This window comes from Pongo abelii, chromosome X (genome assembly GCF_028885655.2).
Source record: "Pongo abelii isolate AG06213 chromosome X, NHGRI_mPonAbe1-v2.0_pri, whole genome shotgun sequence".
NCBI classification, from domain to species: Eukaryota; Metazoa; Chordata; class Mammalia; order Primates; family Hominidae; genus Pongo; species Pongo abelii.
Window position 1 is genome coordinate 141,359,011 of NC_072008.2, and position 20,384 is coordinate 141,379,394.

General features: G+C 41.2%; 1 protein-coding gene across 8 annotated transcripts in view; it reads right to left on the reverse strand.

Moving 5' to 3' along the window:
• Positions 1–334: 334 nt before the first annotated feature.
• The window catches only part of ZNF75D (zinc finger protein 75D), a 66,786-nt gene continuing 46,736 nt past the window's right edge, over positions 335–20,384 (reverse strand). For 5 of the 8 annotated variants that reach the window (XM_054545117.2, XM_054545116.2, XM_054545115.2 and 2 more), the window contains 6 exons: positions 10,319–10,590; positions 8,271–8,800; positions 6,820–7,012; positions 6,011–6,102; positions 5,548–5,674; positions 335–2,404 (listed from right to left, as the gene is read on the reverse strand). In XM_054545117.2, the coding sequence (XP_054401092.1) occupies positions 1,695–2,404; positions 5,548–5,674; positions 6,011–6,102; positions 6,820–7,012; positions 8,271–8,681 (1,533 nt within the window). In that variant the 5' untranslated portion in view covers positions 8,682–8,800; positions 10,319–10,590 and the 3' untranslated portion in view covers positions 335–1,694. Of the gene's footprint in view, positions 2,405–5,547; positions 5,675–6,010; positions 6,103–6,819; positions 8,801–10,318; positions 10,591–20,384 lie in introns of those variants that run through there. The other 3 variants (XM_054545119.2, XM_063721432.1, XM_054545118.2) reach the window with 3 other exon arrangements.

Genomic DNA, 20,384 nt, shown 5'->3' on the forward strand with positions numbered 1-20,384 from the left:
GTGGGCCTAAAAACCAGCTAGAAATGATGGAAAACTCATTAATGAAGAATGCTTAAAAGCTGGGCAAGTAGACAAAGCTTATTTTCTTTTCTAAATAACTAGGTGAAGGAAGAATGAAGAAAGTTCCAAATGTTTAGGAAGCACCAAATGTGGCCAATCATTGTGTCAGACATGTTCACATGTGTGCATTTAATCCTCACAGTAGCCCTAAGAAGTAGGAATTATAATCCTCATTTTATAAATTTGGAAACAGGCTTAGAACGGTCTCTTGGTGGAAAAAATATCTGAAGACATCCATTTCAAAAAAGCAAACATTGGCCATTTCTGAGTGATTTGGTAACAAAGTTTTGTTTATTGTCTAAATTTAACATAAAACATGTCATTTTCATTACAAAGTACAATTTTATGGAATACTAAATAAACATATATAAATAAGCCTTGGCCAACATTATAAACCAGGATCTGACATAGATATAAATCCATGCCTTCCAACTTCCCTTGACATCACATTATCTTCTCTTAAGAGATAGTCACTTTGGCTAATAGGGAAAAGAAAACCAGTAACATCAGAAAACAATTTCCATCTGGCCTGGCTCTGACTGGCGTCATCACTCTGAGCCATATGCCTTACTTTGCTCTGACACTTCAGGATGTTCCCTCCTGGTATCAGCTGTGCACCAAAGCTAAAATTTCACAAGGCTCTCCTTGCCATTCTCAATAAATCAGTTTTGCAAAATCTCAAGGCCTTCTTGCAGAGTATTCAGGCATATAGGGTTGTAGTTGATCAGCCATAAAGATGGGGCTCCCTTTAGGTCCTGCAGCAGTATGGCACCAGTTTGAAAGCCTCCAACCAGTCCACATAATGAAAGTCAAAAAGAGACCATTCACCACTTATCTGTGCTTTCTACAAAAAAAAAAAAAAAAAAAAAAAAAAAAACAGATACCTGGATGAGGGCCAAGACTGCCTCCCTCATCATTTCATTATATGTCTATGTTGACAAAGTCAGCAAGAGGAGAGACATCAAGTGCTTACAAGGTCCCTAGGTCTGCCCTTACATTCAGACCTTCCCTTGCTACTTGTAATTCCTTGACAGAAGACATTGTGGTAGTGGGTACTCAGGAGAGAAGCAGCAAGAATGGGACAATTCTCCCAGGGCAAACATTGAATCCTCTCTTTCTGTTACAGAGTAAAGTTCCCTGAGTCCTGGTCTTGATTGTTCATATAGATAGAATGATAACTATTGAAACTGTCCCTAATTTAGTAATTCTCTCTGAGCTCCCTTAAGAGGGCCCAAGTACTCTTAGTTTCCATTTCTCTTGATAAAGAATAAAGAATGAGACTAAGAGCCTTGACTGTCATATGTCTGTTGAGCACTTGATACCTGAAAAATTTAGATGACTAGGGGTGGGGAAGCTTTGAATAACCAGATATATACATATAGATAGACAGCTAAAGGAATCTCATCACTACACTTTCATTTTTTTATTTATAAAATACTCCTTATGTATCAACTCTCATGCTAGGCACAGAAGATGCAATGCTGAATAAGACAGACAGCTTAGATTCCTTTTTGTGAAGTGTAACATGTACCCTTCCCAAATGTTTTATTAATGACAGATTCCTATCATTGGGTGCCTCATAATTTTGTATTCTTTCACCACTTCTAAGGTCAAGCTCTACATGGTAACTTTCCTCAGTTTGGAGACACTAGACATGCTTCCCTTCCTCTGTGGAGTTTCTGGTGTCTAAGAAGGCTCGATCGCCTACTAAAGTTTCTCTTACATAAGCTACACGTATAAGGCTGCTCACCTGTGTGAGTTCTCTGGTGTTTAATAAGGTGGGAGTTCTGAATGAATCTTTTTCCACATTCATTACATTTAAAGGGCTTCTCTCCTGTGTGAATTCTTTGGTGTGTGTGTAGATTTGTGTTATGACTAAAGCTTTTCCCACACCATGAGCATCTATATGGTTTTATTCCTTGATGGGTCATGAAGTGCTTATTAAGATCTGAACTCCATCTAAACCTCCTGTCACATTGTTGACATTTATAGGGTTTCTCTCCAGTGTGAATTCTCTGGTGTTTAATAAGATCAGAGCTAACTCTGAAGCTTTTCCCACATTCCTGACACTTAAAAGGTTTCTCCCCTGTGGGGCCTTTCCCATGAAGATCCATAAGTTTTGGAAGCTCTTGTTTACAAGTTGCAAGTTTCTTTCTTTTCTTCCTTGGAAAAGCTCGATGCCATTTCTGTACACTGTGTGTATCACCAGGATTTTCCCTGCCCATTGTTTTCTGGGCAATTTTCATTCTGGTCTTTTTTGATACTTTGCATCCTGATGTTTGTATTTCTGATGTAGAAACAGATATAGGATGATCATTTCCAGTGTCATTTTTTAGCTTTAACCCTGTTAGAATAAACAGAATAATTAGCCATCTGTGTCCCAGTGCAAGAAACCTACATAAATGGAGAGAAAAGTCAATGATGATTGCTTTAAAAGAAATACAGGAACAAGTGATTTCTGGTCCAGTCTGGACAAAATGGCATAGACCCATTTCTCCTTGATCCTCCCTGATAGGCACAACAACAAACCCATTAAGTAATATGAGATAACAAAAAGAAAATTCTAAAAATGGTAAGAAAAAGACAAACTGGTTTAGGACCCCAGAACAAAAAAAATAACATAGCAGGGTGTCTTATATCCCCACACCCAACAGAAGAAGGCAACTATCAACAGAAGGCCGCCTGGGTAGGCTTATTGTTTCCTGAATGTAAAAAGAAGTGCAAATAAAGACTTGTTGATTGAACTCTGGATAAAATAGAATACGTGACTAACGCCAGTGTGCAGTTGGTCTTGGGCAAACATACATGATTCTATAACTTTAGCACTGGAGCTGCTGGAAAGGTAAAAGCTAAATGGAGTTTCTGCTCTTTTTTACCTTTTCCATGAACTAATGACAACTTCAAAAGACTAGTAGGATTGTGTACTTTGTAATTCAGAAGGCTGCATTTTTGAGCATTAACTTGCAGCATATTTCACTATATTTGTTATTTTCTATTTATTACAACTGGACAGCTCCAAACTCTTATTACTATTTAGTATCTTTTAGCTAGGTAATAGTTCACTTTTTGCTTAATTTCTGCAAGCCAATAAAAGGAAATGTATTTAAGTATCGAGATGTTCAAAGGAAAGAGTAAAAAGTATTCATGGGGAAAAAGCTCTATTTAACACATGTCTTATTGTATTGCATTATTAGCTGATTTCACTCACTTTATATTTGCAAAATAATTGACATTTCTAATATTTATTGAAATTGCTTAATTTGCACACCCTGTACTCTACACACAAAAATGTATCAAATATCAGAATGAAGTCAAAATTGTGACTCTGATTCACTGTAGCAGCACTTTAAATTGCCCAGCTTTTTGAAGATATAAGCTACGATATTTGTACTTCCCTATGTCTGTGCCATAAATGCTTGAAAACGTTAAGGTTTTCTGTTTTTTTTTTATATATATATATCAAAATAATCAGTGTAAACCTTGGTTGGTCCCTGAGTTCACTGATATTTGAGGTAATGGGGACCTGCAGACATTCTAACTAGATTTACTACCATGTGCCTTTGCCTACTTCTCTTTGATATAGCAAAATATTTAATTGAGAAATCACTTTATGTTACCATGGTGGATTTTCACTGTGCTATAGCCATTTTCCTTTGGATTCCCATCAGTGGTGCTGCTCAGTGGCTTGCATATAGACTTGCTATGAAGAAATGCAGAGGCAGCCCATGCTGCCCTGTTTCAAAGTTGAACTCTTAAGCCCTTAGGAGTGGGCTTCACCCGCTATTGCAGAGGCATTTTGCATTTGTTTGTGGCAAGAAATTCACCTTCTCAGGCCAGGCGTGGTGGCTTACGCCTGTAATCTCAGCACTTTGGGAGGCCAAGGCAGGTGATCACTTGAGGTCAGGAGTTTGAGACCAGCCTAGCCAACATGGTGAAACCATGTCTGTAATAAAAATACAAAAATTAGCCAGACATGGTGGCACACACCTGTAGTCCCAGCTACTCGGGATGCTGAGGCAGGAAAATTGCTTGAGCCTGGGAGGTGAAGGTTGCAGTGAGCCTAGATTGCACCACTGCACTCCAGCCTGGGTGACAGAGTGAGACTCTGACACACACACACACACACAGACACACACACACACACACACACACAAAGAAATTCACCTTCTCAAACCAGTAAAGTACAGACTTAATTCGTAAGGACTGGAGCTACACATTAATATGTATCACCTTAGAGCAAGAGCTATGTTTTAGGAACCAAACCACAATTTTCAGTCATGGAACAATATATCCCATGGCAGAAGACGTTTACATGTGATCTGCTCTATTTTCATGTGATAATTTAAACTTTGATTGCCTAGTAGTCCTTTAAGTTAACATTTCTGCTTACTGCTACTGGATTTTTGTTGCAAAAATATATCAATGACCCACATGAAACATACTAAGTGAATCATGATAAACAAAACGGAAAAAATGATTAAGAGAAAATTAAGTGACTGTGTTATACCGCTTATCCCAAACCAGAGAATAAGCCATTTCAAGCAACATCTTTGAAGAATCGTGTGGTGTGAATTGGTTTGTATATGTTAGTATGTATTTATTCAAACATTCATACACACTCAAGATACAGTTGGCCTAATTATAAATGGGGGTGTTGGTAAAACTTATGAAGTGTCCTCATACTGAATTGTAATTTTCTCTTACCTGTAAAGTAAAATTTAGATCAATCCCATGTCTTTGTTAAATATATTTTTTTTACCAGTCCTAAATTTAGGGTTTATTTCCAACTAGATCAAAATAAATGTAAGTTGTAGAACTCATTTTGAATATGATGGATATGCTCTACATTTAAATTTCAAGAGGCAATAATACTATTGGAATTATGTGAATTCTAACTCATTTTAACAAGGCAACCTGACCTGCATAGGATCACTTGAATGTTATCTTTCTTAGGATTACACTAATATTCCTCTCACAAAAGATCTATAAAATATTGTAGTTGGAAAAAAATTGTATAAAAATGTTTGGAAATTAGAAACTTTTCCTTAACTTTTATTGATATTGACTTGAATTATTATTTTCTAAACTAAGAGCCATATGCCTACCTGTAAATCTTTTCACATATCATTTAAACTTTTGTTTGCATTGTTATTGTTGTTGATTTACAGATTAGTTATTAATTTTTCTGTAGAATAATGCCATTGATGTGCATGCTTTTATGTTTTTTAGAGAAGGGTGTGTTTGGATGAAAGATAAAAAAAGTAAAATCTTTCACAGTCAAAATAATTCTATTTAGAATGCGGAAGTGAGACATGTATTTACAAAAAGCTCTCCAGAGGATCCTGATAATCCCTTTATTTCCCACACATCATCAAGTTGAGAATCAATCAGCTGTTGGAACACTGGGACTCTCTCACAGGGGTGCATTTTCCATAAACAGAGGACATATTACTTAACTTCTACACAATGGGAAGGAAGAATCTTTACCTAGAGAGATGACAGTCTCATAGATATCCTGCATTACATCATTGTAGAGAGTCTTCTCAAGAGGATTCAATAATTGCCATTCTTCCTCAGAAAAATACACAGCCACATCTTCAAATGTCAACAAACTCTAAAGAAGAGAATGGGCTATAGTTTAGTACTTGCCACTTCAGAAGCTGTCCTACCACCCATTTCTGAATTACATGGTAGGCCAGGTGCTGAAGATGTGAACAGTACAAGATTTAGGGGAAAAAAGTGAGAAGGCAGAAAGGAAGGAGCAAAGAGGATCAGTAAATCACCTGGGAGGTGCCCAGTTCCCACTGTGCCAAGCCTAGTTGCCTAGAGAATAACTGGGGCTAAAATGCCTCAAAGCACCTGGTGGGCACTATGAGTCCTAGGCAGTAGGGAGAAGCAGAGGCAAGGCCACAGTCAAGTCACCTGAAAAAAGCCAGAAATAACAGCTCACCAGGGACTCAGGCAGGATGAGTTTAGATGCCATCTTCCAGTGTTTGGTTCTTTTCAGCTCAGAAAGGGCTAACATCTGTTGATCATGCACAGCTGTGGGTAGAAAATAGCCAGGGAAAATTTCTCTTTCCTATTTACAAACATCCCAAGCTGATTTCTAAAATACAGAACATCAGGATGCCTTCAGTAAAGATGGGTCACATTGACAAGTGTGTGTGTGGTGCCAAGAAGTGGCCATCTCATTGTAAATAAGAACCAAATATCTACCACTTATACAACCAGTTCCCCAGTTCACAAATTCTTTAGATTTCATAAAAGAAATTAATCAAAGGAAATCTATTCATTTTTCCTCTCATACCATAAGCTGGGCAAGAATTGAAGGTTTGAAAATGAAAGGCTCAGGTCCTCCAGTGTACAGTAGGTAATGTGGGAGACTTTTGTCTTTTATTATTTTTTCCTAGTGCACAATTTTTATCACATTCTGCCACTGATAGCCCATGTCTGCCCCCAATTTTTCCTACAACTTGTGAGGGGGAGGTGGCCCCTCCTGTCCCTGTTCCATCTTCTTCTCTCCTCTCAAGTTTCAAAGGAGTAGAGTCTATAGTGTGAATAGCAGGGTTCTGTGGTTTAGATATTTCTGTCCCCCAGGCTGACCCCCACCTTCAACCACCATCAACCCATTGTACTCCCACCTGGGAGACATCATAGCTGCTAGCATGGCTGGCCACCTGGAAAATTCCCAGGACATTCTAGGTGAACTAGTTACTATCACAGCTCCCAGGAGAAGACAATTATGATGAAGCTCCTCACCTCTTTCATATACAGGCTGGGTTTCTTTGTGAGTGTTCCAGCCCAGCTGTTCTTGTAGTACCCGGTATGTATTCCAATATTCTTTCTGGAACACACCCATTGGTTGGGGCTCTGCTGGCTTCCACTTGAAGCCTGGGGCCACTGCTGTTCCTCCCAAGAGCACTGCCTCCTTTCCCAGCTCATGGGCTGTGACCTAGAAATAATCCCCATCCTCATTAGCACAGAACTTACTTTTGGTTTTGGGGTGGTAGTGGAGGGAGGAACAAGAGCAGAGCCCAGATTCGGGGAGTGCATGACATTAGAGAAGTAATAAAAATAATGAAGAGGTATTGTGCCACTATGTTCTCATAAAGAACTATACTCAAAATCTGGGATAATTAGGATAAAATAGAAAAAGCTGTGACTACTGCAGACCCCCGCCCCCCAACCCAGTGGCCCCCACCCCGATGCACAGAGCCCTGGCTCAAGCCACTAGCAGAGTTGGGTGGGCAGCCTGTTCCCCTGCTGGGGAACTTTCACTGGTTTACTTTCTTGACTTGGATCCTTGTTTTAGTGAATTTTTATCCTTTGGTTTTCTGTAAAAGAAAAGGAATTGAGTAAAATAAGCTTTCCTGTTAGCCAGTTTCCAATCCTCCAGGAAAGAATTTCACAGGGAACAGAGATGGATGGAAGAATAAATGGGGAGAAGAGTTGGGCTCTAATATCTCTTCACATGATTTGGTAGTAATAAGACACCAAAAATATGCCCTGCCCTGGATTTTTCAAGGTAGGCTCCTGAAAAAAGAAAGTGTGCTGCCATCTTCCAAGGACAAACCTTGGTTTCCCACTCACCAGAAGGGCCAATGACAAGCCACTAAGTGAGGGCAATGGAGGCTCTTTCCTCCCAGCCCAGAGATGTGTGTTTCTGCTACAGAAGATACTACCCCTTAGCATCCTGATTCCCACCACTTCTCTGTTGGCAATTGTCTTCTTTCCATATCCTTGTTTCCTTTTTTTCTTTCCATTTTGTTCTCTTTCTTTGCAGTCTCCCCAGAGCTGCTTGATTCATACTTCTGTTTGCTAACCTCTCTCTCCTTTGGTCTCTGTAAGTGCTGCCCATCTTGTGGATCTTCTCCCCTTTCCCAACTCTTTCTTGCCCTTTATTTCTCTTTTTCTAAGAACTCAACTCTTTTGTCCTTGCCCGTGCCAGACTAGGCCCACCACCATCAATTCACCCTGGCCCTAGAGAAGACAAAATGCATTTATTTTCTCTAAGACAAGGAAAGGCTCTGCCAGAAATTTTGCAACCTGTGGACTACTGATGCATGTATGTCATTTCAGATCCTTGCTAGCTGTCCTAAAGGAGCAACAGAAGAGTGACTTAATCTGTCTAATTCTCTGATAACTCCTCCATTCTGATATATCCACTTTTATCGTACTTCATTGTACATGTAGGGAATCTTTCTTCTTACCTCATTCTTTGTTCCATCAGGCTCCCTCTGCAAGAATTCCACCAGGACTAGAGCCTGTTTGACATTCTGTGGATGATGCTTCTGCACCCAGTTCTGGGTCTCCTTGGGCAGAATGCTCAGGAACTGCTCTAACACCAGCATTTCCAAGATCTGCTCTTTTGAGTGGATCTCTGGCCTCAGCCACTGATGGCACAATTTCTGAAGTTGGCTGATAGTCTCAAGCGGTCCAGTTGCTTCATGATAACGGAAGCTCCAGAAGTGCCTGCAAGCGCTCTCAGGACCAAGATTCTCTATTTTTGTGCTGTATTTCTTACTCTGACTGGAGTTCTCTTTCACAGACCCACTAGTCTCCCACATAGCCCCCATCTGGGGGCTTGAGCATGAATCTGCGTTCAGCTCTCTCATCGTCATTTGCTCTAGGAACAGTTTCACTCTTGTATGTGACACTGACACCCACCTGGTACCACCTTTGACAAATCAGGGTGCATCAGGTTTGGTACCAAATCAATGAATTGTTCTTCCCAAGAGCACTGAGGGAGAGCAGAAGAAAAGTACATGTCAAGAAGAAAACCACATGACACATATTCACTTGCTATTTATTGTTAGAAGAAAATGAAGAGAAAAGTTCCTGTCTGGCTTCTCCTTTAAAATCAACTACCGAGAATTAGAACATTCATGATTAGATTACTCAGGAGGTAAGTTTCTCTCCTTTTCTTTGTTTTTCAACTTTGAAACAAAGCACAGCTAAGAGAAGACAAATGTCAATCAATGTATTTCCTGGTTTTTTTTTTTTTTTTTTTTTTAACAGTTGAGGAAAGATTGGTGGGTGAGAAAATTGGCACCAATTGGCCAAAAGGAGCTTTGAGATTATCCAATACTTAATCTGTGGGTTTCCTGTCCTATATTAGCAAATAGGACCTATTTGAGTTTCTCGAAACTTTAACAGATCATCCCAATCATTTTTCTTTAGTCAGAGGAAAAATAGTTTCTATATCCCTTCATCTCATTTAGATTGAAGCCTTTACTAAATGGAACTCTTAATATTCCCTTTTATATTGTATCAATGCTGGTAGGAGAACTGAGACAGCAAGATCAGAGTAGAAGTAAAGTAATTAGAGAAAAAGTAAGCAAATGCCCTCCCGCTAAGCAAGCAGATCATCAACATTTGATGTGGCAGGGTGTAGTACTTCTTCGAAAGACTTATAAAGGGCACTGCACAGGTTTGTATTTGCGTATTAAATTTTTTGTTTACTTTAACTGGAAAAATTTACAGATGGTCTTCCTTTACATATATACAAATGTCAGGTGGTTAAAAAAAAAAAGAAAGAGAGATGGTGATGATTAAGGTTCTTTATAGATGGGAAGGGTCCTAGTAATGGTAACCTTTCTCCTGACTTAACATGTCCTCAAAACTGATTTTCCCTGAGGTCATCCAGCAGAAACAGTAACAAAATTCTTTCAAGGATGCCACAGGTATTCAAAAAAATGGTTGGCTCCTTGCTGACCATTCAGGCTCAGGAGGTACAGGAACACTTCTTATATTTTTTTGTCAGCAGAAGCCATTGTCTTTAATGTTGAAATGACCCTTTCTTTGGTGTTATGTTTATAAGCCATCAAAAATCAGGAAGTTTCACTGGGTGTGGTGGTAGACATTACTGCCCCAAATCCCCATCCCTGATTCACTACAACTTCTAGATCAACCACAGAGATGCCCACAAGAACTCTGAACGTGGGCAGCCTTTGAGTGTGCTTCACTAGCATCCCTGGGTTATATTTGTACATCCGGTAGAAAGAAGTTGCTTCCATAGGTAAGAAGTGGCTGTAGGAGCCTGCGGCCAGGCGGACTCGCTGTGGACAACTCCCACCAGCTCTCCAGGCGACCTGCCGCCTGTCAGTGGCGCCACTGCCTACTGAAAAATACTGTATCACATTCCCCACCCTCATTCTCCGCTATGCAGCAGCCCTAAAGGCTGCAACTGGCAGGAGCGGCCGGTATTTCTCAGGGGATCGCCAAACGAATCTAAAGAGAAAATCAGCTTCTCGGTTACCTTCAGTCAGCTCTGGCTTCCCCGGAGGCCACTTTCCTCTTCCTCGGCTCGACTACGCCTCTGCCTCTGTGGCCACGCCTCCCTGCTGCTCTGGGTAGCAAAGCTCTCCGCTGCTGCACCACTAGGGGAAGCGATGTCAGGAAAGCGCGGGATGCCTGGCGAGTGAAGCTCCAAGATGTGGGGAGTCTTGGAATATCAGTTCCCTCATTCGATCCCTCCACCTCCCGAAGACCTGACCCCGACTCTCTCTTCCAGGGTCGAGTTCTGTGGACCTGAACCGGAATCAACCAGAAAATGAAAGATGCATTTCCGGTGGCTTTGTGACAGCTACGCCCAGCTATCCCCCTCCCTCTACCTGCGAAGTCTCAGCCTAGCCAAGTTAGGAACTGTCCCGGGGGTCCTTTCCATCCCAGAAGAACCAGCCTCCTGCTCCAGTTAGGTCCTGGATGCAAGAAAGAGTTAATGCTACCGAGTCTCTAGCCCTGCTGGAAGCCGAGAGGAGCCACTCAAATGGCTCTTCCCTGGGAGCCATGTAGCTTACAGACTCCTGGTGCCAAGGTCTCCTATCCCTGATTTGCCACGTATTGTGCATCCAGATTGTTCCTGCTGGCTTCCCGGAGGCTGGCAGCCCATTCTACCGGGAGCCTCACCCAGTAAGGGATGCCACCTCAAAGGTCTAGGGGCCACGGAAGAGTGGCTCACAAAGTCAGAACCACTTCAGCACTCTTGTGGGCAGAGCTGCGTTCTGGGCCTTCCTGAGTCCCAGCCAGAGAGAGCTCCAGCTGTAGTCACTAGGCTTATCAAAAGCCTCCTTGAGTAAAAGGCAATTTGATCCTGGTCAAGCCTCTCGCTAGACCAGAAACAAGAGTCCCTTATATTTTCAAAACCATATTCTAGTTATCAGACATGTGCTCCCCAACCATTATCTTGTTTTATTCTTGTTAGGTAGATTTTAACCTTTTGAGATAGGTCCCATTTATACTTCTCTTTGACATATAAATAATTTGAAATGGTATGACATGACATGACTTCACCTACTACTTCATGTTCAGGGTCACATAGATTACCAGTGGCAGATTTTAGCCAGGAATTTAGGTATCCTGTTGTCATATCCTGTCCTTTTTCTACTACATTATGCTTTCCCTGGAGGACAGAAATCTTGCTTCCATCTTTATCTCCTGCAGTGCTTAGCATAGTTCTCTGGGTAAGGTATTTCATATTTACAGAATCATCTTTCTAAGAAGCTGAATATCTTGGGTTGTCAGTATTCTCCAAGTTTTCAGTATTTACCAAGTGTTGAGCCATTTGGACAAAAATTGCCAATGTGAATCTAAACAGGAGAAACTGGGTGTAGCTTAGTTTTACAATGGGGATGAAACTGACATATTTTGGAAGCCAGTGTGAAAAACCACTCAGACAAGCCAAAGAGATGTCTGCATGTCCAGGAGGAAAATAAAAAGCACCTGTTTGACTCTTTATATATAAATGCAGATGACACTAAGTTAAAGTCAATCATCATTCAAAATCGAAGCTCCCCAAAGGTGTGTAAAAGGACACAGTGCATTATCTATGATATATAAACTTAGTAAAAATGTTTGGTTCATCAGAGCATCGTCTTCAGAATGGTTCTTTCAAAACTATATTCTTCAAGTCAGGCATTTTCAACATAACATTTTATAACTCAATGAAGAGGAAGTCAGGGCACTGTGACTTCTGTATAATCCCCAGGCTTACATTTCAATGAATCACTAACCAGTGAGGATGGTCAGATAAAAGTCATTTGCTTTCCCCTAAACACTTCAACCTTGATTCCCCCAATAAATCAAGGTGTGATCTTGAGCTGCAAACAACTTTATAGGTGGAAGCAACTTAAAGAGAATATCGTAATTTTGAATAAGTTCATGATGAGCAAGATAAAGAAGGAAAAAGAGTTTCCAAAGTCAAACCTGCAACCTAAGAATGCGTAATTTTTAAGTGAGCAAAGTTGAGATGGAGTAAAACAAACAACTATAGCAAATACCTAAGACGTCTTTACAGAAAGGAACCTGAAAATGATGAAGGCTTAACCAGTAAACATTTTTCATAGTGTGGAAACTGGAAGTCTGACATCAGGGTGCCAGCATGGTTGTTGGGTTTATGGTAAGGGTCTTCTTCCTAGTCATGTCTTCAAAGGGCCTTTTCATGGTGTGTATATGCAAAGAGACAGACTGAGATCTGAAGTCTTTTTATGGTGTGTATATGCAAAGAGACAGACTGAGATCTGATGTCTTTTTTTTTCCATAAGGGCATTAATCCCATCATGGGGGCTCCATCCCATCATGGGGGCTCCATACTAACGACCCTATCTAAACCTGATTACCTGCCAAAGGCCCCACCTCCAAATACCATCACATTGGGGATTACAGATTCCACCTAGGAGTTTTGGGTGTACACATTCAGCCAATAGCAGCTTAGAGGAGGAAAAATGTAGATCAATTTTCGAGAAATATGGAAAACTGGAAACCAACTTAGAAAAAGATAGGATATAAATGAGAATGAAGAAAAGGGTTACCTTCCCCCTCTCAAATTTGTGATTACAAAGGAAGTTGTTCAAAAAAAGAGGAGAGACTGATGAAGAACAACAACAGATGGCTAAATTTAAATGATGTGCTGTGAGACAGAGGTTGGACAACCTCACTGATTTTTTTTTATTTTACAACTGAATTTTAAAGGTTTCATTTCATGCTGAAGGAGATGTAACAAGTAGTAGTCAAACAAGCAGAATCTACTCTGAACAGTTTCAGAGGAGATTCAATTCTAAAATTGGTAGCTTTCAAAATCAAGGCCTCATAATAGTGAGTTGTTAAACATGACTTTGATTTCTGGTTCTAGTAATTAGAATTTTTTAAACAGCTAAATTATGATATAATTCACAAATCACATAATTCATTCATTTAAAGTATTCTAAATATCAGTGTTTTTTAAATATACTCAAAGAGTTGTGTAACCAACGTGGCAATCAATTACGGAATATTTACCTCACCCCACAAAAAAATATTGAACCATGCAGCTTTAACTTCTCATTTCCTGTCATCCCCCACCTCCCAATCAGCACCAACCCTAGGCAAACACTGATCTACTTTTTTTTCTCTATACATTTCCCTGTCCTGGATATTTCATATAAATGGAATCATATCATATGTGATCTTTTGTGTCTCCCTTTTTTCCTTAAGCATAATGGTTTCAAGCTTCATCCATATTGTAACATGTGTCATTACTTCACTCTTTTTTACTGCTGAATAATATGCCATTGTGTGGATATATGACATTTTGTTTATCCATTCATCAGTTAATTGGTATTTGAATTTTTTCAATTTTTGACCATTATGTATAATGCTGCTATGAACATTTGTGGACAAATTTTGTGTGGACATATATTTTTATTTATTTTACATATATTTGTAGTGGTGTAATTGCTAGATCATATGTTAACTTTATGTTTAAACATTTGAGGAGCTGCCAGACTATTTTCCAAAGGGACTACACCATTTTACATTCCCCCCAGTACTGTGTGAGGGTTCTAATTTCTCTACATTCTTGCTAACACTTGTTATTACATGCCCTTTTAAATTATATCCATCTTAGTGAGTGTATCGTGACATCTCATTGTGCTTTGATTTGCATTTCCCTTATAATTAATGATATTGAGCATATTTTCATGTGCTTATTAGCCATTTGTATATTTTCTTTGGAGAAACTTTTTTCAGATCCTTTGCTCATTTTTAACTGTTATTTGTCTTTTATTATTGAGTTGTAATCATTGTTTATATATTCTAGACACAAGCCAGACATGTAATTTGCATATTTTTCTTCCATTCTGTGGGTTAACTTTCAACATTCTTGATGGTGTTCTCTGCTGCACAAAAGATTTTAATTTTGTAATGGCCAGTTTATCTATTTTTTCTTTGGTTTCTTATGTCACATCTGAAAAAACAGCCACCTAATCCAAGGGCACAAACATTTACACCTGTGTTTTCTTTTAGACGTTTTATAGTGTTAGCCCCTAATTTATTTAGATCTTTCATCCATTTTGAGTTAATTTTTGTGTATGATCTAAGATAGAGGTACACCTTCTTTCTTTTGCATATGGATATTCAGTTGACCTAGCATAATTTGTTGAAAGACTATTCTTTCCCTATCAAATTGTTTTGGCACCCTTGGTGAAAATCAGTTAACTCAAGGTGTATGGCTTGTTTTCTGAACTCTCAATTCTATTCTATTGATCTAAATGTCTAGCCTTATGCAAATACCACACTGTCTAGATTACTGTTGCTTTGTAGTAAGTTTTGAAATTACAAAATATGAATCTTACATCTTTGTTCTTCTGTTTCAAAATTGTTTTAGACTCTGGGTCCCTTGAATTTCCATATGAATTTTAGGATAAACAGGTCAGTTTCTGCAAATAAGTCATCTAGGAATACCACATTAATGTGGTATTCGGTGTTCAATCTTCTTTATGCAGCAGAATATCACAGCTGAACAAAAAATGATCAAAAGTTGGCCCTTTCTTATACAAAGAAGCAGAAGAAGGAAATGAACTGAATGTTATAAAGCTTCCCCTTGTCCTTGCCCCTGCACTTTTTTCCAGGCATAAAGTGATGGGACAAAGTAGGTAGCATTCATACTTGGAAATCGACAGCTCAGGGCCAAATGGACCCTATGCAAAAGGGGAAAGTCAGAAGTGGACCTTCATTGTGTCAACTTAAAAATCACACAATTTGGCTGGGTGCGGTGGCTCATGCCTGTAATCCTAGCACTTTGGGAGGCCAAAGCTGGCGGATCATGAGGTCAGGAGATTGAAATCATCCTGGCTAACGTGGTGAAACCCTGTCTCTACTAAAAATACAAAAAATTAGCTGGGTGTGGTGGCACATGCCTGTAGTCCCAGCTACTCGGGAGGCTGAGGCAGGAGAATCACTTGAACCCAGGAGGCGGAGGTTGCAGTGAGCCGAGATTGCACCACTGCACTCCAGCCTGGAAGACAGAGTGAGACTGCATCTCAAAAAAAAAAAAAAAAATCACACAATTTATCCATTTAGAATGGAGAACTTTATTTCTTAAGTAGGGGATGACAACCTGCAGGTGAGAAGTGCAGCCTCTGGCTGCAAACAAAAAGCAAGCGCTTTGAGGGAGGGAAGGATGAGGCAGGGCTTTATGCTGAACCATATGCATGCTTGGTTGGCCAAGCATAAATATTCAACAGGCGTATTAGTCTGTTTTCACACTGCAATAAAGAAATACCTGAGACTGGGTAATTTATAAAGGAAAGAGGTTTAATTGACTCACAATTCCACATGGCTGGGGAGGCCTCAGGAAACTTACCATCATGACAGAATGTGAAGGGGAAGCAGGCACCTTATTCACAAGGTGGCAAGAGAGAAGTGAGAAAGCAGGAAAAACTGCCATTTATAAAACTGTCAGATCTCATAAGAACTCACTCACTATCACGAGAACAGCATGGGGGAAACCATCTCCATGAGCCAATCGCTTCCCTCACTCAACATACGGGGATTATAGGTCCCTCCCTCGACATGTGGGGAATACAATTCAGGATGAGATTTGGGTGGGAACACAGAGCCAAACCATATCATTCCACTCCTGGCCCCTCTGAAATCTCATGTCCTCACATTTCAAAACACAATCATGCCTTCCCAATAGTCCCCCAAAGTCTTAATTCATTCCAGCATTAACTCAAAAGTCCAAGTCCAAAGTCTCATCTGAGACAAGACAAAATCAAAAGAAAATGCATTACTTCCAAGATACCATGGGGATATAGGTGTTGGATAAATGCTTCCATTCCCAATGGGAGAAATTGGCCAAAACAAAGGGACTACAGGCCCCATGCAAGACCCAAACACAGTGGAGTAGTCATTAAATCTTAAAGCTCTGAAATAATCTCCTTTAACTCCAAGTCTCACATCCAGGGCATGCTGATGAAAGGGGTAGTCTCCCATGGCTGGCCCTGAGTGCCTGCAGCTTTTCCAGGCACACGGTACAAGCTGTTGGTGGATCTACCATTCTGGAATCTGGAGGATGGTGGCCCTCTTCTCACAGCTCCACTAGGCAGTACCCCAGCGGGGACTCTGTATGGGGGCTCCAACCCCACATTTCCCTTCTGCACTGCCCTAGCAGAAGTTCTCCATGAGGGCTGTGCTCCTGAATTAGACTTTTGCCTGGATATCCAGGTATTTCCATACATCCTCTGAAATTTAGGTGGAGGTTCCCAAACCTCAATTCTTGACTTCTGTACACCCACAGGTCCAACATCACGTGGAAGCTGCCAAGGCTTGGGGCTTGTACCCTCTGAAGCAATGGCTCAAGCTATAACTTGGCCCATTTTACCCGTGGCTGGAGCTGGAGTGGCTGGGAGCTATGACTATTCATGAAGCGGGGATACGTGCATGTGTGATATGCAAACACATATGTTACATGCATCTCATGTTCACTTTGGGGCAGAGACCTAACATTTAAATACATTATATTTAGGCCCTATACATCAAAGGTGAAGCAAGGATATGAAGGCATTCAGTGTGCAGCCTTAAACTGGCCAGAATCAGATCATGTTCAGTGGTCTCTTATCAGGAGAGAGTTATTGAAATCCATCTCTTGTCCAATAAAAGCTGTAGTTATGGCTTGTGGAACAGGTGAGTGGAGGTCAGTAAGTCAGCAAGTGAGTGAGCTGCGATTGTTTCAATATTGCCTATCTCTAGGGCAGTGCTTGTTTAGCTGCTAGAGAGAAAGAAAAGTTTTGTGGCAATTAGAACATACTTTATTCTTTAAGTGTAGCAGAGCGGGACTTAACCCTTGACTGGCATGGCCTTAGGCTTTGTTTATAATTTGGTATCTTATTACCACAAAGAGTGCATTCAATTAGCCTTGCGATCTCTATTTGAACAGTAACGGTAGTCAGTCGTGATCTAAATCACAAAAGGGAAGGAGTATAATGTGGTAGTGTGGTGCAAAGTTTTGCATAGGTCAGGGATGGGCTAGCCAGTGAAGGGGTGGGTTGCCCCTCCACACCTGTGGGCGTTTCTCATTAGGTGGAACGAGAGACTTGGAAAAGAAAGAGACACAGAGACAAAGTATACAGAAAGAAAAAAGCGGGTCCAGGGAACCGGCGTTCAGCACACGGAGGATCCCGCCGGCCTCTGAGTTCCCTTAGTATTTATTCATCATTATTGGGTGCTTCTCAGAGAGGGGGATGTGGCAGGGTCATAGGATAATAGTGGAGAGAAGGTCAGCAGGTAAACACGTGAACAAAGGTCTCTGCATCATAAACAAGGTAAAGAATTAAGTGCTGTGCTTTAGATATGTATACACACAAACATCTCAATGCCTTAAAGAGCAGTATTGCTGCCTGCATGTCCCACCTCCAGCCCTAAGGTGGTTTTCCCCTATCTCAGTAGATGGAATATACAATCGAGTTTTACACCGAGACATTCCATTGCCCAGGGACGGGCAGGAGATAGATGCCTTCCTCTTGTCTCAACTGCAAAGAGGCGTTCCTTCCTCTTTTACTAATCCTCCTTAGCACAGACCCTTTACGGGTGTCGGGCTGGGGGACGGTCAGGTCTTTCCCTTCCCATGAGGCCATATTTCAGACTATCACATGGGGAGAAACCTTGGACAATACCTGGCTTTCCTAGGCAGAGGTCCCTGCGGCCTTCCGCAGTGTTTTGTGTCCCTGGATACTTGAGATTAGGGAGTGGTGATGACTCTTAACGAGCATGCTGCCTTCAAGCATTTGTTTAACAAAGCACATCTTGCACAGCCCTTAATCCATTTAACCCTGAGCTGACACAGCACATGTTTCAGGGAGCACAGGTTTGGGGGTAAGGTTACAGATTAACAGCATCACAAGGCAGAAGAATTTTTCTTAGTACAGAATAAAATGGAGTCTCCTATGTCTACTTCTTTCTACACAGACACAGTAACAATCTGATCTCTCTTTTCCCCACAAGGGATGGGCTAGCCAGCTGTGAAGCTGGAGCAGATTAATGGTTGGTCCCCAGATGCCCACCAGCAACAGTTAGGTATGTAGACTCAGGGATATACAAGTATAGAAGTTTCCCAGGAATATACTTAAGTATAGCCTCTTTCTAAGCCCCTATAGCCTGCATTGCTGTAAACAGGTACTATGCCTGGTCTAATTCAACTCTTTTAAAGTTAATCGAGAGGACAAGCAGTTGGGCTCCTTAAACAGAACAAACAGGAGGCCCCAGTCACCTAACATAATGCTCAAAGAGAGCAGCCAGAAGTTGTTGTAGCTTCTCAGCATTTCATCAATAATCACTGATTTGTAAGACTGGAGATAGAAGAAAAACAAAAAGCAACACCAGTGGAACTGGGCATTGCAAGTCCCATCTGAACTGTAACAAAAAGGATTCATTACTAGACTCCCAACATAAGCTTAAGAAGGCCATCTGTGGCTGCCAGTGACTATGTCAGTGCTGAAATGGAGTCACCACCCAGAACAGCATTTCCAAGAATCCCTGGGGATAGGGGCACCCACTGTGGGGACAGTGTACTGAGCGTGGGCCTGGATGGGCATAGGTGGGTGGAAGCAAGCTAACCAGCAACTCATCCTACTCCATAGAGAATATAATGATAGGAACATGAATAAAGTTCCAGCTGCTATGGGAGACCTGGAGAGGAGGAGGTTTGTATTCCACGTGCTGAGGAACCTCTCAACAAGAGGTGAGACACTGCAACTTGGGCCCCTGTAGCCTGAATGGTAAGAATAGAGTTTCTGACAAATGCAGCCGAAGATCTCCATGAAATCCCAGGGAGAGACCTGTGCCCAACACCCAGCACGGCACATCTGCAAGCAGGACACATTACAAAAATCCTGCTTTCTTTTCCCCAGGGGGAAGATTTTGATGTCTACAATGCAAATGTTCCTTTGACGGCTAACCATGCATCTCACAACTCTCTGGGACAGAGTTCCTACAATCAGTTTCCAATTAAAATTGATAATTGATAAAACATTTAAAACATGCTACCTATAGAGAGGAAATGTAGCTCCAGTTCAATGAAGATTTTCACAAATGGTGAGTATTGACTAATTTAAGGAACAGACAGTGCCAAAAAGATTCTGACACTGACTTACATATTTAGACTCTGGCCCTGCAGAGCTACATCTCACCTTTGCATCTACGAGGTTGCTTATGGCAATTGCCATGACTTGGAGGCTTTTTGTCTCACCCTTAGAGCATGCTGGACTTGACCCAAGGCCAACTGGAGGTGACAGAGATTTATATCAACCCTGGGGGAAGTCCTTTAAGAAGTATGGTTGGGTATTTGGTGGCTAAATACCCTCAAGACTTCTCACCCTACCCTTGGGATGAATGTCAGGTGTGTGTTCGACACAGTCGCCCATAGGATCCCCCGGGGAATTAGCTCAAATTGCCCACACTGGTAACCTGCTAGATTATTCTTGCCACTTAATTGGCTGCATTCCTTCTACATCTCACAACACCCCTACCAGTGCTACCTGGGACTCTCTCCTATGTAGGCACTTTCTACTCATAAGTGTGCCTCAGGGTATATTTTTAGGGAACCCACATTTGAACACCTTGTATGCTAATTTACCCTCACACTTGAATGTCTGGCTAGAAGTAGAATTGTAGGCTCAAAGTTATTTTGCACCAACAGCCAAAAGACGATTCTTTCTTTCCTAGGCATTTCTGGTTACCTCATTAGCTCCCTCTCTCTTTTTCTCAATTGAAGAAGTATATCTCTTGCGAGAATTCCCTCCCCACTCTGCAAGCCACTCTCATTTTAAATTTATTTGATTATAACAGCTACCCACTCCCTCCCCCAAACTTCAAGGGAGACAAATCAAGACCTCTAAGTGGGCTTTTAAAGTCACCTCCCTCTAGAAATTTAGGGCTGCAGGGCTTCTCCACGTGCCCACTCAGCCGTCCTTCTACCTTCTGTAAACAGGGCCTCTCTTGAATCCAACACCCCCAGACTCTGCAATGTTAGTAAACACCCTCTCAAAGGGGAGTAGCTAGAGTTCATCTGT